This window comes from Ursus maritimus, unplaced genomic scaffold (genome assembly GCF_017311325.1).
Source record: "Ursus maritimus isolate PB19 unplaced genomic scaffold, ASM1731132v1 scaffold_4, whole genome shotgun sequence".
NCBI classification, from domain to species: Eukaryota; Metazoa; Chordata; class Mammalia; order Carnivora; family Ursidae; genus Ursus; species Ursus maritimus.
In genome coordinates this window covers 55,936,289-55,959,608 of record NW_024426552.1, presented here as the reverse complement: position 1 = coordinate 55,959,608, position 23,320 = coordinate 55,936,289, and the positions used below count along the sequence as shown (strand labels likewise).

Sequence of the window (23,320 nt, the reverse complement as noted above, 5' to 3'; positions counted from 1 at the left end):
GCACCACGAAGCCAGTCAAACCTATGGAAAGTCTTCTGTATGACTTGCAAGGGGTCAAGATAGTTGTGTCTTAGTGCTTTCCAAAGGAGAAGGGAAAAGCCCACTGTCCCGGCCCTTCCTTCCAGACCCGGCCCTTCAGACACCTGCACCTGCCAGGACAGCACCCTGGAAGGAAGCTGTGGGGAGATAGGGCCCCTCCCGGCTCTCCCAGCCACAGAGGAGGACCTAGCCCACGCCAGCCCATCCAGCTCAGTCTTACTCAGAAGGGGAAACCACCCTCCGGCAAATGAAAAATCAGTTCCAGCACCATTCACGGCAAGAAAATGCCAGCCCCCATCACGGCCCTGGAGACGCAACACCTGCGAAAGAATGTGACTGTGGCAATGCCCCCGCAAACATAATTTATTGTGAACAGTTTTAAATCTTCCCCGTGAAAGTTATTCCTTGCATTCTAAAAAGTACACGCACACTACCCTCTACATTTGACATGTAAAAAATAAAGAGGAAGAAAGGAAATGCACTTATTTGGCTAGTTTGAGGCACTCGCCTCAAAATGAGACACCAGGTTACAATAAACGTATCCTCTAGTTAAATAAGAAAGCAAATTCACATTATCCAGAGTCCTGGATCACAAAAAGGCCAGGGCAAAGCTGGCTCGAGACTCACACTGGGACACATCGCCAGGCACAGCAGCCGCCCACAGCCCATCTAACTGCGGTCCCGGGGCTAAGAAACGCTCATGATTGGCCCACAACACTCTCTCTTGGAAACTTTCCAGCAAAACAATTTTCCCAACGAAACAACCCTCTGTCTCCTCATGCTAGGCAATTCTGCGTCCCCAGATGTCAGCGGTAGTCGCTGACATTCCCCCCAGCCTGCTAACGAACTGGCATCAAGCCCCCAACAGTTTATTTCAAACAGAGAGTGGTTCTTCCTGTTTCGAACCCTCTTCGATAGGATACACAATCCACGGCTGAAGACACGGGGTTTCAGAGGAAGGCTAGCCGCACGGGCCAGCGCGCGCCGTTAGCAGCCTTAATGGTCCTCTGATGGAATCTGAGACACTGTTAAGTGTGAAAACCATCCCAAAAGGCAGCAGTTGTGTTCAAAACTCAACACACACAGGGACCCACGTTTCCGAAAGCGTGTTCAGGAGTCCCCGGAGCAACGAGGAGATGCGCAAGCGTCTTCTCCGGTAGCTGCACGACCCGTAACACTGCATGACGCGCTGAGGCTGGTTGGCGAAGACAGGCCCCTGCAGGTCATGGAACTGGAGCCAGGACTTTGCTGCTTTGGTCCGGGAAAGTGCCCTCCCCACAGTCTTGCAAAGAGGTAGATCAATTATGCCACGGGAGTGGGGAGCCGGAGGGGGGGGGGGACGACGACACTTGCGCGAGTGGTTGGCTCGGCGGCCCCTCACCTCCAGCCTGCCCGCTCTTTCCACCAGCACAGGCTGACGGGTCCCGCCTGAAAGGTCACCTTTGCACGAAAGAGAAAGCGTGCACCTGTGGGTGGAGGGAACTGGTGCTCCAAGAATAGCAGGGGCCACCCACCTACCCCGTCCCCTCGCTCCATCTGGCTTCCTGCCTTTGCCAAGACCAGACCCCGCAGGGGTAGCTCACAGGGGCTGTTCCGCTGGACACAGAGCCCAGACTTCATAAATGCAGAATCAGGAGCAGAAGGACCATCTCCTCCCCTTCGGGCATCGCCAGGCCTTCCATGGTAATTTGAAGGATCTTCTCTGGAAAACAAAGTGAATTCTCTCATCCCCAAACTCGGTGGAACGCTTCAGATGCAGACCGACAGCCTCCCCTTCATTCTGAAAAGTGAACACAGACAAGCAGAAGTCACTACTTTTTAAAAATCATGATTATTTTAAAGATTGATGCTTTCATTTTACTTCAATGGGTCTGAATATAAACTCTGCTATAAAATTGAAATGCTTGTAGATTCCTTAAACAGAGGAAGTTTTCTTTTCGGTCAATACACACACACACACACACACACACACACACACACACACACCTCTGAATGCCTTTCAAAAAGCAAATAACACATAATTCACTTGTTTTGGCATAATTCATGATAAATAACATTTAGATGAGGCCTGTTGGGTGCTGAGGACATTTAAATATTCAGTCCTTCCTAATCTCACTACTAACCTCTAAATTTTCAGTTAAAATGTTACAGCAGCTCGTGAGAAAGTCTGCTGAGGGAAAGGGTGAAGACCTGGCCCGACCGAGGAGGAGACGTCTGCGCGAGGACGTGGGGACACCACACAGACAGCCCACGCTCTACCACAGGGCCCCGGCAGCTGACATCATGGGCTGGGTCATTCTGTGTCGTAGAGAGCCGTCCTGTGCATTGTATGACGTGCAGAGCAGCCCTGCCCTCCACCCACGAGAAGCTAGCATCTCACGTACACACCCACTCTTGACAACTACAAATGTCTCCTGTCATCGCCCCATACCCCAGGGGGTGCAGTAGGGGCGCCAAGTTGCCCCCACTTGAGAATTAGTGCTGCTTAGCTAAACGTTCCAAGTTTCCTGGGGGATCTATAAACAACCCAGATGATTTTCGCTGATACCAAGCAGTCCTTTCAAAGACAGAACGCACACACGGGCTCCTCTGCCAGCACCCGGCTCATCGGTTTACCCCAAAAATGTGCAAACAAGGGTCACTGTTCTCACTGCCCATGGGTTTTTCCTCTTTTTGCTCACATAAATCTTATCTGTGCCTTTGTTTCTCGGTTAGGCTACTAGCCGACACCTTCCCATATGAGAAAACAGTACAAGATAACTAACTCAGGTCAAGGCGTCTATAATAACTCACATCTGTGAAACAGACTTCCCTCCTCATCCCTGGGCCCCCAAACATCCATAAGGTGAAGTAGCCCAGAAACAGGGGAGGGGAGGTGAGATCTATTAAAACAATTCCCTGAACCTCGAGGGCATGACGCTGCATGAAATCAGTCCGACAGAGAAAGACAACTGTTGCATGATCTCACGTGTGGATCTAGAAAAAACAAACTCATAGGAAAAGAGACTGGACCGGTTGCGGGGCAGGGGGTGGAGGGACTGGGGGAAGGTGGTCAAAAGGCACAAACTTCCAGTTATACAATAAATGAGTGCTGTGGATGTCACGGACAGCACGATGGCGGCACGAACCACTGCTGTAGGGCGCGTCTGCAAGTTGCTAAGACAGTCAATCTTAACAGTTCTCATTACATGGAAGAAAGAATTTTTAAGTCATTGCTCCTTCATTATCAACAACAGCCAAACTATGGAGACAGTCCAAATGTCCATCGACAGATGAATGGATAAAGAAGACATGGGGTGTGTGTGTGTGTGTGTGTGTATACACACACACACACACGTATGTAAATGTATGTATATGTACACATATGCATACATATATGTATATGAATATATGTATCTATGTATGTGTATGTATATGTATACATATATACATATACAATGGAATATTACTCAGCCATCAATGGATGAATGAATAAAGAAGACATGGTGTATATATGTACATGTATATATATGTGTATATATATGTGTCTATATGTATATATATGTCTATATATATATAGACATATACACACACACACAAACACATAGACAATGGAATATTACTCAGCCATCAAAAAGAATGAAATCTTGTCATTTGTAATGATGTGGCTGGAGCTAGGGAGTATAATGGTAAGTGAAATAAGTCAGTCAGAGAAAGATAAATACCATATGATCTCACTCATAGGTGGAATTTAAGAAAGAAAACAGATGAACATATGCGAAGGAGGGGAAAAAAGGAGAGAGGGAAGCAAACCATAAGAGACTCTTAATGATAGAGAACAAACTGAGGGTTGATGGAGGGGGTGGGTGGGGGATGGGCTAGATGGGTGATGGGTCTTCAGGAGGGCACTTGTGATGGGCACTGGGTGTTGTATGTAAAGGATGAATCATTGAATTCGACTCCTGAAACCAATACTGACTGGTTAACTAAAATTTGAATGAAAAAAAAAAAAAAGAGTCTGTTCTTTGCAGAATTAGAACATGATCTCTGTAGGAAACCAGCTGCCCAGCTTACCACGAATTGCCCAGATGATCACAGGGGGTCATGGGAGGGGCGGTTTAACCCTCAGGCCCACAGTGCGTGTGAACATGGAAAAGTGGCCTAAGAACACACGGGGTCTCACTGGGCCCCTCCCAGGGGCCTCTGCCTATCTCTGCCCGAGCTTGTCCCCTCCCTTGGCCTGCCTGCCTTTTCTAGGTCTCCCTTCTTCCTTCCTCACTTACTAACGGTCACTGTGTCCTCTTCCATTTGACTGATACTCATATTCCTGAAAATATCAAATGGCTCAAATACTGCACATGCATGCTCTAGAAAGTGGACCTGGGGTCACAGAAACACCCTCTTCCCCGCAACAGCAATGTCTCAGAGGATCAGTACAATTTCCTGCTTAGCTCCCAGCTGCAACCGTGAGGCCCAATGCAGAGTCTGGCCCGGGGCAAATGTCTCCAAGGCTGTCCGCTCAAGGTCTGCTCAAGGTCTGCTCAAGGTCTGCTCAAGCTCTCCCCAGGCTCACAGGCCACCTGCCCTTTGCCTTACTCTGCATGGCCTTCCCGACCCATAATTTTCTCAACTTTTTCTCACCGTCCTCCTCTACCTTCCTCGCCTACATTTGGAAAAAGCTGGTAACCAGCATAGTACAGAGGGGGCTTTCTTTTCTTTCTTCCTAAGATTCCTGTAGAGGGGGGCATAACCTCTTCACTCTCCACATGTATGCCCTCCGTCTGGCCCACACACACAATTTATTCAGATGCTCTGTGAGGAAACCATTCCGTTCCGGCGAGCTAAGATCTGGCCTTCTGAACATCATCCTTTCTATTTATTTGGGAAAAAGAAAGCTCTCAGAACTCCTGTACATAAAACTCTTTGCCTTCTTAGATGAGGATTAGCCTACTCTACTTCACTTCCCGTCATCACAGAGATGCGTCATTATGATAAACGCCCCTTCGCACATATGTGGTTACAGGGGCGCTTTGTCGTCTCTCGGTTCCATCTCCTGCCGCTAGGCCGGCTGGCACGGCGTCTGCCGCTAGCCCGTCTGCTGAGCGGCCTTTTCCACGCATTCGGCTAGCGCTCACTACTACGAGTGTGCGAAAGCACTTCTGGGGGCTCGTGGGGGCGGAATACGGGACGCCGGCGTCGGGGGCCACCAGGAGCCCTGCCTCTCCCAGCGCGGGATCAGAGTGGACGTGAGACCAGAGGCCGGCCGCAGTCCTCGTGCAGACGCAAGGGAGGCACCTCTCCAAGGCTTCTCGGCAGGTCTGTGCGAAATCGGGAAGGGTCTCCGGTTCTGACAAGCAGGCTGTCTTCCAGGCGTATTAAATAGCAGGCCGATTTTCACTGCACTCTCGCTTCCAAAGGCCGCAGAGTAAGTGTCTTACACCTTCCTAAAGAGCGAGCCGTCTCTGCCGTGTTCTGCCCTCTATTGGCGTGAGCCGCTCAGCGGCCTTCAACAGAAAAAGAGACCGGTTCCCCGTGATGGGCTCATCTGTCGACAGCGTGGCCGGGTTATTCGTTCCAAATCCCACCTTACTTCTCTGGGGAAACCGCGGCCTTTCCGAGGAGCTTACGAGTAATACCGCAAAGTGGGGTCCGGGGCTTCGAATGTGGGCGAAGGGCAGCGAGGAGGCATTTAGCCGTCCTCATCTTCACAGTTTGCGCCTTCCCAGCCACCCGTGTCTGCCCGTGGGGGGCCGAGACCTGTACCCTGCGGACGCCGCCGCCCCCACTTACCGTACAGCGAGAGGGACGCAGGGTCCAGTCCCAAAGCCTCACAGCCAGACACCCCCTGATCGTGCAGATGCTGCAGCAACACGCCCCGCACCAACTCCTCACTCATCACGTGCCTCATAAAGCCGTCGTCTTCTGGAGGAACCCCGAACCGCAGCTCGTAGGCTATGGTGGCATTTGCACCGCTGAAAGGCACAGAGACAGCAACCTGTGTCAACGGAACCCCACTGCAACTCAGGAAATGAACGTTAGTGGGACCACGTTTGTAGTTCCTCGTGTTCTTCCAGGACAAAACCGCAAAGGGCCCACGGGTCTAGAAGTACCCTCTTCCGTGGTTTCCTCACAAAACGCCGAGGTGACCCTAACCTCTTCCTTCCACCTAAAACCCATCCTCTAGGAGTCCACTGGGAGAGGCCACTGAAGGGGGAATCGTGACCCAGCTATTGTCAAGGAAGATCCAAGGCTGGCCCACCATTGGCCCCAAGGCCAGCCTTTTACCCCCTGGGGACAGGGAAGCCATGTTCTCCTCTTGTATTCCCTGCTCCACGTTCCCACGCTCCATCCACCCTCTGCCCGGACAAGTGACCATCAGAGCTCTGGGGTTTAACAAGTTCATACCTTAACCTATACAGTGTTTAAGGTAGGACGCAGAGCTCCCTGTCGCCCGCTGGTTCCAGAACTCCTGAACTCCCACAGACTGCCCTGGTTTGTCTCTAGAGAGAGAAACTTGTTCTGTCCCATTTCCACCTCCCGAGGCTCCCAGCTTTGCAACTCTCACTAAAGGGACCTAAGGAAAGGAGTTTTTATCTTCCCAGAACATATTTTTCCGTTTCCAAAATAAAAATAATCATAGGGCTATCTTCAGTTAATTAGTAGCTCATACTGCTCGTTAAATGCTTGCTCAACATTTAGGTGTTTCAAAGTTATCCTGTTAACTTTGGTTCGAGAAGGCCCAGATTAAGAGCCAGCAATAAAATAATTAAGAGGCGGCCACATGTGAGACTCCCCCTGTAGCAGTTTTTTTACCGACTGGACACACTCCCAGGAGCCAGAAGCAGACCGCTGTCCCTGCTAAGGACAAGGAACGAGCTCCCTCTTGTGGCCAGAGGTCACATAGGCCAGTATTCTTGCATTAGTGTGGCCGTGGATGAACTCTGCAACAGCCAGCCAAGACTCGTGCCAAACCCTGCCGTTCGAATGAACAATATACCATCAAGACGCTGGAGAAACTCTCGTGTTATGAATGCTGCTACAGGCAGGCTGGAAAATGCACGTTCACACTCTTCGCCGGCGACACAAGTTTGCAGGTGTCCTTATTTGTCCCCTGGGCTCCACCTTCCAATTATGGCTATCCATGGTCAACGTGCAGACGCTCAGCCACCCCGCACTGCCACAGGTGGGCAAGGACTCAGGCTGGCTTACGGAAATGACCAGAGGCTGGCTTCCAGAAGACAGGCCAGAAGGTGAAAGAGAGGGTTGCCCTGCCTCGGTCCCGCTAGCCCAACCTAGTCCCACCGTGTCCGATCACCCACCGGGGGGGTTTACATTACAGCTAGATTTTGAGGGGGCAAGGAGGGTTTCCCAGGAAAACAGAGAACCCTGCAGGCTTTGCCTCGGCTGCCCACCATTACAGTGGGCCAGCAGCTGATGAACCAACGGGCATTCTCACAGGTTCCTGTAGGGGTATGGCTGGGGCAGAACCGAGGTCAGTATCCCCTGGGGACACAAACCAGGCGGCCAGGAGTCTGGCTGCCTCCTGCCCATGAGCGGTAGCACATTTTAGGGGGGCAATTGCGTGTTCCTCAACTCAACATTGTTAAAACTCTGCCTGCACCTCTTAACATGAAACAAAAATGCTTCCTGTACAAGCTTCTCTATCCCAAATCCTAAAACCCTTGGATTTTTCTTTCAAATATCTTAAAAAACAAATTCTCTAACATTAAGTCCTCAGATTTCTAGCCAAGTTTGACTCAACTTTCTGATGTTTTTTCTTCCCCCAATGCCGACCCCAACCCATTATGCAATCCCACCTTCCCTAGACCCATAATATGGGGCTGGATTCTTGGAAAGACCCTTCCGGTTGAATGTTTTTCCTTTCTCAGCTCTGTCTTGAAATTGCAAGTTGGGGCAAGTACATGGAGGAAAATGTGTTGGGCTTTTCTACTGGCATTTTAATACCAGGAATTTGTGATTAGAATGAGCAGTGTCAGAGATGTCACCATAAGGTAACACACACGGTCGTTGCCAAGGCAACCCCACCGCAGCAGGCAGTTTCAGACTCCAGGTCCCTTGTGTTTCCATCCCATGGCGCTACCACCTGCTTTGCAGGCTTCTCTCCCAGGTGTATGAAGGTTATGGTCTGGGAAATGTATAGTTTCAGAGGGGGGATTTCAATACAACACCATCTGTGATGGTCACAGTCCAGAGGTATCTTAGGAATAGTAGATAATATAGCTTTGTCATGTAAATCTTCTCCTAACAATATAAAAAGACAATTAAATGGCCCTTCTACACACATACGCTTTCCATCTAAGTCCTGTAGACAGAAACAAAGTATTTAAGATTAAGAGATGTAAAAAGAAAAATATATGTGTATGTATAAGCTATACATGTTTAGTATATGAAGAATATGTGGTAAATACATGTATAGAAGAAATCACACCAAACCACTGATGGCAGTCCCTTCAGTAGAAGGGAATGAAATGTACTGTGTATGGAATTGACTGGAACATGCAAAATCCAAGGGTAGTAGGCTGGGGTGGAAGGGAGAAGGTAGACTTTTCCTGTATGACATGTCTTTATATTTTTAATATTATACAAGGAGCATGAACTCCTTCATTAATTATGTTCCTCAAAAGCAAAAGCTAGTATGGATTATATCATTTATAGCACATCACTACCTGAGATCTGGTTTTTTCTTTTTAAGTAGGCTCTATGCCCAGCGCGGAGCCCAACGTGGGGCTCGAATTCATGACCCTGAGATCAAGATGATCGAGACCTGAGCTGAGATGAAGAGTCAGACGCCTAACTGACAGAGCCACCCAGCCGCCCTCTGAGATCTCCTTCTAGTCCTACCCCTAGCTTATTTGAGGATATGTGTTACACAGGAATGGTTTACCGGGACTGACTTTTCCTCCTGCCGTGTGACCTCGTTGAGGCATATAATTGATCTGGCCTTCGCGTTGCTCCTTTGGAAGGTCAGGGAGTTGAGCTGGTGGGTGTCCAAAGACCCTTCCAAAGCCAACAGTCTGTGATTCTATCATCGGTTCCCTTTGTGCTTTGAGACCCAAAGGTCCTTCTAGATAAATGGTGATGGGTGTCGCTTCCCAGAGAAAGAGACCAACACGGAAGGTTCCACATTCTTACCTGAAGTCCGTCATTTCCACTGAAGCAAAATAACGACTCAGCGACGGGGACGAAGTGTACACGTGTGTGAGCTGAAACGAACAGGAACAAGTCAAACAGGCGCACGCACTACAGACGGATCGTACCGCGTACCACCCGACAAAGCAAAGCTCCTGGTAGACAGTGTCTCCGCTCGCTCGGAATTCACTTATCCAGAGGCTCTGCATCGAGAAACAGGAAGATGTGGGCCTCGCTCCCCACCCAAAACTCAAGGCTCATTTAAAAGAACCTCATTTATAAGGAGCAGGTGGCCAGGCTGGGATTTTCAACATCTCTCCCATGTCGTGCGGACACCTGTGGCCTTCGCGGCGAGCGTGGTCAGCAGCCAGAGCCCACACGGACCTGGAGGACCCTGGGAAGGAGACGACACTGAAGCGGCTGAGAAGGCGGCAGAGCAGGCCCCTCAGGACCCAGCATGCCACCGGACAAGGGCTTATTGTCTCCTTTCTTCAGAGCTTCGTTGTAAGGAGACACGGCCATGGAAGCCCCTGGTACAGCACTTTCCCAGCGGGGCTGGTCTGTGATTGCGGAGTTCTCACTTTATGCATCGAAGACTGCACTCACACACCAAAATGACAGCTGTGTGCCCACTACCAGGTTTCACACCGACACCTTCTACGGTAGTTAGTTCAGCCCTTCGCTCGAAGAAGCAAAACAAAGCCGAAGCTACTCCTACACGCTCTTCTTCCTATTTTTTCTCCCTCTCGCCCCCGACACTAACCATTGTCCTGAAGTTGGCATGTAACCTTTTCACGCAGGTTTTTACCAATGTACTACTTCCTTGTGTAATCATAACAATTCATGGTTTGTGCTTTTATTCAAATAAAAGGTGCCATATTCCACGTGGTCTTCTGTGACTTGCTTGTTTTTCACCCAAAATTACATTCGATAATTTACCCATCATGGTACACCGAGATGGAGGTCCTTCGAGCTGACTCCTAACTCCCGCAGAGATCCTGTTAAATGATCACACCAGCTTGTCCATTCCCCTATGCTGGGGATGTGCAGCGTTTGCAATTTTCTTATCACGAACTCCGCCCAAGTAATCTTCCTGGAAAATTTCTGTGCCTCTCTTCTGGGACGTGTAAAAGTTTCCCTTGAGTATGTGCAGAAACACAGAGTTGCTGGGTCCAAGGGTGGGTGCGTCTCCAACCCACCTAAATCTTGCCAAATTGCTCTCCATCTCAGCACTTGCTAGTGTTCCATTTCCCACAGGCTTGCTGGCACTTGGTGTTACCAGACTTTTAAAAATTATTGCCAATCTAAGGGGTATAAAATTGTTTTACATTGTTCCAATCTGCATTATTACTCGTGGTAGTAGATTGAGATAGGTAAAAGATTGAGTATCTTCTCAGGTGTGTTTATGAACTCCTGTGGGATTTCTCACCTTTGATTTGCCTCTTGGTTTCCTGTCTTTTTCGTGGGTTGTCTGTTTCTTGGCTGTATCTGTATCTTCTGTATCTGAAGGATTTGTGGATATTCTGGACACTAGCTGCTTTTATGTTACCAATATCTTCTTGTCATTGTCATTGATTGGCCTTCTCATCTTGTTTCAGAGATGGGAATCCTAGCCTAGCAGGACTTGAGGACAGGTAGCTGAAGGTACATACATTGCACTTTTGTGAATTTGGCATTTGAAGGTTAAATGCCTTGGTCTTTGGCAGACAGGTTCTAGCATCAGTTGGGAGGACTGCCCTGGGATCTGGCGACACTTTCTACCATGGACCCAGCTCTGGGGCTGGAGTGAGCCCACAGCCAGGCCCGCTCCTGCCTAGCCTGAAGTCGGCCTTGACGTTTTTCTGGAAGGTTCAGTGGCATCCAACAGCACCCTGAGGTGAGCGGCCCAGCTGTACCCATTACGGCTCAGTGCCCTCTCACCTCACCCAGCAGCACGCAGCAGACACACCCCAAAGAGCAGTGTCCGGAGGGGAGCTCTGCCCATTTTGTCTCCCACCCAATTCTGAACAGAATCTCAAGGAGCCTACATTTCACAATATGCTCCCACTTAATTCACCTGGTGACAATTCAGTCCCTTCCAAGAGGAGCAGAGGGGATCAGAGCATCCACAATGTGTACGCCTCCAATCTTGTATTTTTGCTGTGATCTTTATAAGAACCTGACATAAGAGGCATTACCACCCCCTTCCCTTCTTACTAATAAAGAAAACAGCATGCAGAAAGGGTATGAAACCTGCCCAAGGTCACTCTGCTCATAAGGAGCCAGTCCCAGGGTTTATAGACACTAAAACCCACTTTCTTTACATATGAGGATGAAGCAAGAAAGAAAGTGCCCTGAATATCAAAGAGGAAAGAAGCATAAAGTGATAAGAACTTTGGAAAAAAATGACTGAGTCATCTTATAGTTTTTGAGCCCCTGAGAAAAGAATGCGGCCAGCAGGCCGATGCAGGAATGAGAAAGTGGCTGTCACAGGGCTGCTCCCAACGACAGGGAGGAGGAGGGGGATGCTATGGATGGGGTTTTATTTTTCCAAGCACTCCTTACATTTACACATAGACACACACATTCACACAGATGCACACACATACACACACGCGCATACATATACATACACGCACATATATACACACACAGTATGTACATACATACACCCATGCACCCACACATACACACGTTCACACACATACACGTGCACACGTACACACATTCACATATGTAACACACATTCACACACATACATATATGTGCACACATGTACACGCATACACAGTACATGCGTGCATCTGCCATTCACACACATGCACACTCATGCACACACATGCACACATACATACACATTCACCCACATACATACGCACACACGTATATATATACACACACACAGTATGTACATACATACACCCATGCACCCACATGCACGCACACATACACACGTTCACACACATACACGTGCACACGTACACACATTCACACACATACGTAACACACATTCACACACATACATATGGACACATACAAACACACACATCACACACACAAACACACACATATGCACACATATATACACGTGCGTACATACATACACATTCACACACATACACACATACTTACACGTGCACACACATATATGTACACACACACACACACACACACAAATAAATGTGTTATGTCAGGGGTGATGTCCTCCCAACCTTCTCTGTTCCTGCTCTCCTCTCCTTCCTTTTTAACCCCTGGGGCCTACTATTATTTTGCACATAGTCGTCTCTCAGAAAAAAATTTAAACTAAAATTTTACGTTAAGAGCTGGACTGGTGTACCAGATCACTGTTAGTGCCCACTCTGATTCTTTTTGGTGACACGGTCCCCTGCTGTCATTGGGACATGTTCATATATCTGGGAGCAGTTAACCACACTACTATGGGCCCAACGAAGTGAAGTGGGGGCTCCTCACCCCTGGCTCTGGAATCCCACGCTGTGCCTCTGAGGCTGGGAGCTCACTGAGCTAGGCGCCGGGGCAGCTGACTACTGGAGTTGGGCAGAGTCGCTAATTCAAGACCAGGGAGGTATCTTCCCCGTGTTGGCAGACGTGCCATTGTTAACTCCGGCATCAAGCACCCAGGGCCAGGGTAACACAAGGTGCGAGCCCCGGCGGGAAGAGAAGAAAATTCTGGCAGTGGGATAAGGGAGGGCCTAGGAAAACTGTTTTAGAAAAGCAAAGCAATAAAGCAAAAGCAAGGACATGGTGTTCCACTATCCACTCCCATTTACCTTCCATATCCGGAAGCTTCTAGAAGTTGGCCTGAGTGAACAAAAGAAAGGGGCTCCTGACCTGACAGTAAGACTAGTAACCCTTAAGTTCTCACTTCTGTTCCTGAACAGATTTGACTGGAACACCAGGGGGCAGTAGTTTTTTCACTCGCTGTGCCTTAACTTTCATCATCTGTATGCCAGATCATTCTAAAAAAAAAAAAGTTTTACAGAGTTCTTTATATGCATCTCATATGCACCTGTGGGTATACAGGGAGAGCATAGTGATTTCCATTTATCAGAGAAGGAAGCAGCTCGAACAGGCCTGTGGGCTTGCCCCAGGGATCATGCCAGTCCCTGCTCCTTCGCCACTACACAGCATGAGCTAAAAATACCTACCGGATCTGCTCCTGTCTGGCTCTATGCAAGCGATACAGCTCTAAGATGAATGATTAACATCCACGTCCCTTCGACAGACAGAATTCGGTCTGTAACGCGTGACATGTGTGGATGCTGACTCATCTCATTTCTGCTCAGCAAATGCAAAAACCCTTGCAGAAAAAAAACAATCACAAGGAAAAAGGCAAGAGGCCATTCACTCAGCAACTTGCTCTGGAAGCAGGTGAAAGAAAAAGAGGAAAGGGGGCTTGCAGATCAGACTTAAACAAGGAAAAGAATGAGGAAGAGAAGCCCAGATAATCACCCCAGAGCACAAAGCCCTGTGACCAAAGGCGCAATCAAATAACATGCACTTGGGTGCCCAGAAGCTAACTCTGGGGTGACCGAGAATCACTTCCTGCGGAAGCTCTCCCAGGGGTCAGATGGAAGCCAGATGAAGTGCCTCCCGCCATGCCACCGACAGCCGCAGAGAAGGGCGTAACGGATGGCAGGCTGGTCTCGCTTAGACTCTTACTAAATACTTTTCTGGGTCTGGCTGTGAACCCAACCAGCCCTCATGGCGAGGCTGCATGCCGTCATCTTGCACGAAGGACATTCTCCTGCATTTCCTGCTCCACCAATGAAGCCACCACCCACCTGCTTGGCCACCCAACCAGGAGCCTGGAGTCCTATTCTCCCTCATCCCCACATCCAACCAGCCATAAAGTCCCGCTGAGCGAGACGACCTCTTAAATCTCTCTTACATCTCCTTATCTACCAACACCTTCCCCCCCACCCGCCACCGCCCGGCCACTGCCCTGGGTCAAGGCCCCCCGCATCTATCACCGGGACGACTGCAGTTCCTTCTAACTAAGCCCTCAGCCTCCAGTGTCTCTCCACCACCACCCAGAAGGGCTAACACGAAAAGCTGACCATGTCAACAAGCAGATGAAAATGTTTCAGTGCCTTACCAAAAAGGAGGAAAACCTTCACGCCTCACCCTTGCAAGTCCCCACCGCACGGTACACAAGAAGCAGCAGGACACTGCGGGGCAGATCCCCTAGTATTATCGAGAACACTCCTATCTCATATTTTAAGACTCATCCTGAGTATCACCTCCTGCAAGAGGCCCTCCAAGCTTCCACCCACACCTCAGGTATTTAGATGACCCTCCTTGTGCTTGCAAAATATTCTCTACACATCTCCCCGATAGAACATAGCATACTGTTCTAGAACTCTCTATTTAACTGCTTCCTCTCCTGGCACTGACACCCCACGAGGGCCCAGACTCTGTGGCCCAGCACTCAGCATGCGGTCTAGCACGTCCTGGACACAACAGGTTGAACCAAACGTAAGACCGCAGTGAATAGACAAGCACTGTCCTCCAGGACGCATTTCGTTGGAGGGCAGGGCTCCTCCCTCAGGCTTTGCCCTATAGAAAATCCGCTTCTAAGCCTCGGTTTCTGCCAAAATCCAGACAAAGAATCCAAGCCTGAAGCTACTTTCGTGACCGCTCTATGCCAACCCCTCGAAGAACCCCCAGTCTCATGTTAAGGACTCTGCAAACGATGCTGCAGATATAATCACCCTTTCCGTGAGCAGGTGAGGCAGTTCCTTCTCTGTAATGCACTCCTCCGGAATCTTCAGCATGACCAAGAAGGTTTTGTTTGACGACAACTCAAGTATTTCATTTGCATCTTCATCGATGTAAGTTACTAAAGGGGGGCGATAAAAAGTAAAAGTAAAGTAAACACATGCTTAAAAAAATAATTTGTTCCCCTGGCTGCTATAAAAGGAGCATCCAGCGAGGAGTAAGCCCAGACACAGCAAGCAAGTACAAGCAGAAATGCTTTGTCTTCTCGGCCAGACCAGATGAAGACAGGGGCTGGCCTCCATTATGATAAAAATTGTTTGTTTTACACCGTAAGAGCTCCCAGACTCCACTGAACACAAACTGGGGGACAAGTCGGTGGGAGGGAGTGGGAAGAACGTGAATTTCTTGGTTGAACGGAACCCGCGGCTTTAGCTGTGTCCACAGGTGTCGAGGCGGGTGCTGGGCAGGGTCTGGGGGGTGAACAATGGGTGATGGGGGCCAGGGACTGGGAGCAAGGAACTTCAGTGAATCACCTCCATTCCAGGCTGTCAGAGACCCTGATGAGGAAGGGACATCATAGACCAAAACAGAGTGGGGACAAGACATGAGCCCGTGGGCCATGTCCTGACATCTCCCAGGAAGACAGAAGACGGGCAGGAAGCCGCCACTCTGTAGTCTGTCCCACAGGAAAGAAATGTGGACACACTTTTTTCTTTTTTTTCACACACTCTGTTTATAGAAGGGAAACCAAACTGCACTTAGAGCCCCAGGGCCCGAGGGCCTTGCATTCCTGGCACAGTGAGCTGTGTGTGGCTGCTGGTGCTCTAATGACGGTGAGCTAATTGATTTTTAAGCAGTTAAAGCCAAAGGAAAAACACACAAGGTCAGGAGCCAGGAGCCAGAAGCTGGCACTCGTGGTACCAACTCTGCTCCCCTGGCTCCCCGGCGGCCTCCCCGCTGGGCCGGCACAGGAACCACCTCTCTGGCCCTGAGAAAGGCGTGGGTGGCGGAACCAGGCGCTCACCTTGCCGTAGACTTGACTCTCAGATCCCATGCTTCAGACATAAGCAGCCTCTTTGGCCAGACTTTGCAAAGGCCTTTAGTGTATGATGGGGAGGCAGGAGAAAAGAAGTAAGAATCCTGATACTTATTCCCTGGGAGGCATGAGGAGCAAGGGAACTTGAGGAACCCAGTTCCCAGAGCCTGAGATGACCGGCTCAAAGCTGGCCCCCGGCTGGCCTCTGTGAACCTAGATCTGGAAGGGTTCCCACCTCGCCCCCCCAGTTGGTACCTGCTGTTGGTACAAACAATGTGGCTTATGCTGAGCACCTTGCCTTCTGGGGATCTGGAATTTTAGCATGTGCCAGGCAGCGGCTGCCTACGGGACCAACCCCAGTAAAACCCTGGGCACTGAGCCTCTGACGAGCTTCCCCGGGAGACAACACTTCCACGTGTTGTTACATCTGATTGCTGCAGCAGTTAAATGTGTCCTCAAGTTTGTGCCTGGTTTCCCCTGGATTTTGCTTTATATCATTTTGCTATGATAAAGCACAAGTGATGTGATTTGACATGCGGTCTGGGAGAAACGGTCAAGAAAGAATTCTTGATACGTTTTCGGTGCAAAAAGAGTGGTTTTATTAAGGCACAGGGGCAGTACCCATGGGCAGAAAAAGCTGTACTGGGGTTGTGACGAGCAACTGATTAGATACTTTTAAGTTGGGAGGGACAGAGACAAAGGAAGTTTCCAAAAGGATTTTCATCTGTTAAAGAGGACTTACGGGATCCTGGATGATCCTGGACGCCTAGCTATTGTCAAGTTTAGGTGGGTTTTTTCCTCTAGAAAGGCATCACTTAAAGACCGAGCTCCTGCAGGAATGTCCTACTCTGCCTGAGTCAAGTAGTTCTCAACAGGCTGCAAGTTTTAAGGAATTTAATTGTATCTACATCTCCTTTTGCCTTTGCTCCCACATCAAGAATCATCTCTCTGAGTATATGCTGAGTCCCATGAATTCTCCCAGCAAATCGCAGGCTCTAGGAGTGATCCTGAGGACCCCAGACACAGAGAATTATCCCCGCACCCTTCTTTGTTGTAAGTCATGACATTATTTCGTCCAATAATAAAGTTAGGTCTTCATAGCTGAAAACTTGCCAAGTATAGGAAATTGTCGCAAAACAAGGAAAAAAATGCTAATAACCCTTTAATCAACAAGTTTTCCTTCACATTTTATGTTACATATTTTAAGTCATGGGGCGCCTGGGTGGCTCAGTCGATTAAGTGTCTGTTTTCTGCTCAGGTCATGACCCCAGGGTCCTGGAACTAATGGGTTAGGAGTGAGCAGGAGGCAAGATCCAAATGCCGACCTCTGTTTCTAGAAGTTTGCCAGTGAAAAAAAGAGAAAGAGAAAAAAATTCCTAAAATGAAGTAGCAAGATTCTGATGGAAGAAAGTTTTGAAGGACGGACATTGCCAGCACATTTGAAGAGGCCGCAGTTGAGAACAGCCTGAGGATGCTTAGCGAGACGGTGGACAGATCTGAAGGTCCACGGGTCAGGAGAAGCTGGGGAGGATCCTCTGGGGAGCACAGGTGAAGAGGCTGGTCCTGGGAAGGTGGAGAAACATAGGCGATTGGAGGGAAAGAGAAACAGGGAAAAAGGCAAAGAAGTTTCAAGGAACAGGGCCTATCGATTTGCTACTAAGTTCCTGCCCCCAAGGACCTTGCTAGTTTATAACTTGCTAATGCTGTTTGCCGAGGATTTTCCCATGAGTCACCCTACACCAGGGAGTACTGCCTTGTGCAACCTGTCTGCCTGCCAACACGCTGTGAGAGCATAAACTGTGGCTCTTACACCCAATGCAAAGACAAAACAATCCATTCAACACACGGCACTTCTGAAGTGTCTACATCTCAGCACGATAGTGTTCTACCCAAAGAAACATCTGTTTAGAAAGAGACTAAAGAAGTCAGGCAGAAATCCATAATGCTGGGGAATAATATCACCTAGGCGTCCCTAGAATGCTAAATCTGATCGCCTTCAAATTGGATCTCTAAGTGTCCACCTACTTGTCACAGTTTGGCTTTTATAATATTTAAAATTCTTTGCCTACTCCAACGAGAGTTTCAAGAGTAGGGTGTTACTCAAGTCTCTCCCCTCCCTGGCTGGGGCAACTCGGCGAAAAAAGCAGAACCCCTGCAGATGCTTAACTGATCTTCTAAATTATCCAGAAAGAAGATGACTTTGGGGGGGGGGTTTCCCCTTTTACCACTTATTTACATCAAGGACTTTATACTTCTTTAGGGAGAAGAAGAGAATCCGTCATTACCTTTTCCCTGAAGAACTGAGACAAAACCAAGCCTCCAGACACAACAGGATTCCCTGGGCTCTGCTCCCCAAATTGGCCACTTTAAAAAGATTTCATTGTCTACCATACGCATCTCCTGCACAGTGTATGCAGCCCCAGCTCAATGCCTTAAGCTGAGCCATGATCCTGAAGTTGCCATCATTTCAATGGCATGTCAGGGCAAAGTGGCGGGAGACACCCCCCACCCAGATGCAGGCAATCAAGGGTGTCCAGTCTGTAGAAAATTAACAATAATAAAAATAGACCTTGGTTGATGGTAGTTCTTAACAATGTCAGTGCCAAGATATACCTCCGTACCGAACACCTCACCCTGGGTACCCCATTGTCCCCTCCTCAACTCGTTACCCCTCTATGCCGGGACCTGTTTGTTGTCCACAGCCGTGTGCTCTCCAGCTCCACAGTTATTCACGTCTCTGCCTCTGAGCCTCAGTCTGCAGGCCACAGGGCCCGGGGACAGGAGACCAAACAACAAAAGTAGCTCCTGAGGAACCTCACTTCTTAACGAAGCCAGCCATACGCGCAGCCCTTGACTCCGCCAGCACTGCTTTTCCAGACAGCAGTGCCTTCCTCACAGTGCTCAGAGGTTCTGTGAATTCGATTCCTATCACGGGGCTCGGCAATGAGGCAATGGCCAATTACTGCCTACGGTCACCCCAGGAGTACCTACAGGGCTGCTCTGGGTGAGGCTGGAACTGTCAAGGAAGGGAGCCTTTCACCCATGGCATTTCCCCGTCCCACACCGCCTACCATGACTCTCCCCAAAGGCCCAAACCCCTGAGGGCTGAGGTGTCAAGTGAAGTACAAGTATTTTTCCGATTTAAAAAAATGCGAAAGTGTGCCAATCTCTTCACAGCATTAACATCTGGAAATACAATTTTATAACCACATTGAAAATGAAGATTGCACTACAAGTGTTGTGCAGTTCTTCCCTCAATACTATCCGATGAACTCCCATGTCCCTCGAGACACGATGGAAGGAAGGGGAATCCCTTCCTCTGCAGATTGCTGTTGGGGAGTTGAAGAGGCCGGATGATTTTTGAGAATGGAAGACAGCTCTTGGGTCTTGTGCTTTAGAATCCCAAATATCTCCTGCTGCATCATTCTCTGTTATAGGCCCCAGGGGCCAAGAGACAGATTAGCCAATGTGCAGGACAGCACCACCTAATCTGGACGGGACAAGGTCGCATGGCTCAACTTCGGTTTCGACATCCACATGTGGGAGTTGATGGGAAGAGGGAGCATGAAGGTTCACACCAAAAGCCTTGTCCTCAGCATGCCTGAGGAGATGTAGCACTTCTTACCAACTTGTCCCTACCGCGAAACCAGCCTGTGGCCTCTAAGGACCACCATCCCACCTCAACAATGCCCTAAGTAATTAAGCAAACATGGCGCCTGCCTGAGAAACACATGCTGGAGGTTGGCATATGCCATCGAATTTCCCTATTCCTTCAGGGACCTTAACACCTTGAGACAGGAGAAGAAGAGGCTGGGAGAAGGAACAGGAGATGAAGGGCAAATGTAGTTCCTGAAGAAAATTCCCAGGACCCCTTCTGGAGAGATTCGGGGGCTCCTCATCCAAGATTGGGTTTATTAAGAAGAATCTGACTCAATCCAAATCCTTACAGAGATCAGATCACCCTCAAGAGTATCCCAACTCCAGAAAAGCACCCACTGCCCCTGCAATCACCCCCACTAACAAATAAAATCAATATTCTTCTTTCTTGTTTTAAAACTGAAATGACTGCCCACTGGAGGATTCTATATTTATGCATCATGAAAACCTTAATATCTATAATCATAAAAAATCAGCAACTACCTCAAAAGCTTTAAAATGGTATGGAAGACTACATCATGCAGTCATTTTTAAAAAGTGTCCACAAATAATTGTGAATTGGCAAAATGGTCTCAACATAGCTTTGAAAATCCTAAAGGTAGGCCCCAAGATGATTAAAAAAACAATCTGATCAGGCCACCTGGGGGGCTCAGTCAGTTAAGCATCTGACTCTTGATTTCAGCTCAGGTCATGATCTCAGGTGGTGAGATCGAGCACCATGAAGGGCTCCATGCCTGGCTCAGTGGATTAAGTGTCTGCCTTTGGCTCAGGTCATGATCCCAGGGTCCTGGAATCAAGCTCTGCATCAGGCTCCCTGCTCCACGGGGAGCCTGCTTCTCCCTCTCCTTCTGCTGCTCCCTCTGTGCTCCTTCTCTCTCTCTTTCTCTCAAATGAATAAAATCTCTAAAAAACGTTTTTAATTAAAAAAAAAATAAATAATAAAATAATATATGTAAAGTATATAGTTAGCACCGTGTAAGTTTTTGTTTTGTAAACACATACAACACAAATATAATAAAGTTATTTCTAAAATAAGTTAAAGTAATGACAGCATATAGATACATGGTTCTATAACGTTTTTACGATGCTTTCCAATGGGCTATTCATTACTTATCATTATAATTATGTACTGGGTATCAGTTGAAGTACAATAATTATTTTATGAAACAAATGATAAGAAAAAAATTTCAAATAAGCAGGTGTAGAGATTCAACAAAATATAAATTAGCGTTTAAGCTAAAGCTTAAGAAGTCATCAAGGGGCGCCTGGGTGGCGCAGTCGTTAAGCATCTGCCTTCGGCTCAGGGCGTGATCCCAGCGTTCTGGGATCAAGCCCCACATCAGGCTCCTCCTCTGGGAGCCTGCTTCTTCCTCTCCCACTCCCCCTGCTTGTGTTCCCTCTCTCGCTGGCTGTCTCTATCCTGTCGAATAAATAAATAAAATCTTTAAAAAAAAAAAAAGAAGTCATCACGATCCAGTGGGCAGAGGTTAAAGTAAAACACTGGTCTCCATGCTTCTTTCAGAGCTTATTAAACGAACAGAAAATGAAATAAAACAAAGAACCTTGGATAGCTACCACCCAACAATCCCAAGCCAGTTTTAAATTTATATTATAGCTAATGAACTAGCAACGAGCACATCTTCCATATCAGTGTAAGTCATAGACAAGTAAGTTCGTAAAATGCACCAGCTTAGTCCTGTTCAAATCTCTTACCTCCAATGAGACACAAGCTTACGATGATGACTACAACGAGACCTAGGAAAACCGAGGCGATGACCATCCACAGCTTGCACTTTCCAACCAATTTCTTATTACAGGAGCTCCAAGGGTTCTCTTTGTTCGCCTGGAAAGCAGAGGGACATTGTGAGGCAGTCGCTGGTTTCAAGAAGCACTTCTGAATGGCCAGGGATACAGAAATGAAGGCACCAGGAGCCTGCCCTCTCTGGGCTACACTCGGAGGAGTCGGGTTTACAAAGAAGCAGAATGGAACCTCACACAGAGGTGAGGGAGGGGCGCCTGGGTGGCTCAGGCCATTGGCTCAGGTCATGGTCTCAGGGTCCTGGGATGGAGCCCAGGGAGTCTGGCTCCCTGATCAGCGGGGAGTGTGCTTCTCCCTCGCCCTCTGCCCCTCCCCCTGCTCGTTCTCTCTCTTTCTATCCCCTATAAATAAATAAAATCTGACTCAGAGCGGAGCTGGCCGGCAGGACCCTCGGCCGGCAATGTGGGCTCCGGAGACCAGTCCCGAGAGTTAAGAGACACAGTGAAAGGCTGGAGCGCCCTCGAGAGGGTTCTCGGTGCCGCCAGAGCAGTCCGGACTTCTGGCGCAGCACTGCTGGGGGCCTAGCAAAGGTTCCAGCACAGGAGCTGAGTTGAAGATGAAGAGAAAAAGGACGTGGGGCTCGGAGAGGGCCGGGCGAGGGCAAGCTCAGCGGCTCCGCCGGGCGCGCACCACCGCATCGGGGCCTGCGAAGGGACGTGAAAGGAGCGTGGGAGCGACTCCAGGAAGGAGGCCGCGCGGGTGTAGGGAGGCCACAACTGCCATGCTTGATGGAGCCAACGCCATCTCGTGTGAGTCCAACGGCCCCGCAGGAGCGGGACCCCAAGATGCAGCCCGAGCGGGCGGCAGGACGCGCTGCGGTCACGGTCACGGCGAAGCCGGCCCCTCTCGTCCACTGCCCCCTCCCCCGCGTCACGGTGCAGGGCTCCAGGTCCCCAGCGTGCCCGGCTGCCGTGGGGGCCTCCACGCGGGCCGCCCCCGCTCTACCGGCGTCCGTGACTCTTCTCCTGCTGCCCACTGGGCCGTTGGGGAGTCCCCACACAGACAGCACGGCGTCCGAGGGGGGAAAGTGGGTTCCCTGTCGCCATTCCCGTCCACACCTGCAGGCAGGGCCTCGTTCAGCAAGCTGCGGAAGCTCACCAGCCCCAGCCCTCACCTGTCGCGTCGTAAACCTGGCTCCCAGGGCTGCTGGAAAGACAGACATCGCGGACACGAAGCCCTCGCCGCACAAACGTTAGGACCTCCGCACAAGGGAGCCATTGTTACCGCGCTCCCCTGTCCCACGGAGCAGCGGCAGGCACTCCCGGGCTCCTGAGCCAACACCTGGTTGGCTTCCTCCCCCTCGTGGCTGTGGTGAAGGCCACCAGACAATGAAGTCGTTCACTTCAGGACCACCGTTCAGCCTCGCTCAGTGACAGGCTCCCAAGCCTGGCTGCACGTCGGCAGAGGGGGAATTTCAACTGCACACACCTAGGCCCCACCTGGACACAGGGGACCAGACTGTAGAGGAGGGACCAGACTGGGCGGTAGGCCCCAGCCTGTCATTTTTTAAAATTTATTCATTTGAGGGAGAGAGAGAGCATGAGCTGGGGCAGCGGCAGGGAGCAGGGGCAGAGGGAGAAGCAGACTCGACGAAGGGCTCGATCCCAGGACCCTAAAATCATGACCTAAGCTGAAGGCAGACGCCTAACCGACTGAGCCACCCAGGCGCCCCAACCCCCCTACCCCAGTCTGTAATTTTGAGCCTCCCAGAGTGAATCAGTTGCTTTATCAGGATTGAGACTTCTGTTCTGAAGCCTTGTCACTCTTCAGGAGCCAGGTCAGATCCCTCCTTTTGTGGAGGCCTCCCTGCCACGTCGCCCATGGAGAGATCCCCCAGAACATGAGCTCTCCACACAGCTCATTTGTCCCTGCTTTGTCTGATTTCATGTTCAAAGATAAACAGATACCAGCCTATCTTCCAA

The 23,320-nt window shown here is 49.5% G+C and overlaps 1 protein-coding gene across 1 annotated transcript in view; it reads right to left on the bottom strand.

Annotated features, from left to right (window-relative positions):
* Positions 1 to 386: 386 nt before the first annotated feature.
* The window catches only part of CUNH3orf52 (chromosome unknown C3orf52 homolog), a 28,505-nt gene continuing 5,571 nt past the window's right edge, over positions 387 to 23,320 (bottom strand). The window contains exons 2-6 of the mRNA XM_008706630.2: positions 21,293 to 21,422; positions 14,880 to 15,007; positions 9,172 to 9,242; positions 5,809 to 5,990; positions 387 to 1,819 (exon numbers count right to left, since the gene is read on the bottom strand). Coding sequence (XP_008704852.2) covers positions 1,815 to 1,819; positions 5,809 to 5,990; positions 9,172 to 9,242; positions 14,880 to 15,007; positions 21,293 to 21,422 — 516 coding nt within the window. The 3' untranslated portion in view covers positions 387 to 1,814. The remainder of the gene's footprint in view (positions 1,820 to 5,808; positions 5,991 to 9,171; positions 9,243 to 14,879; positions 15,008 to 21,292; positions 21,423 to 23,320) is intronic.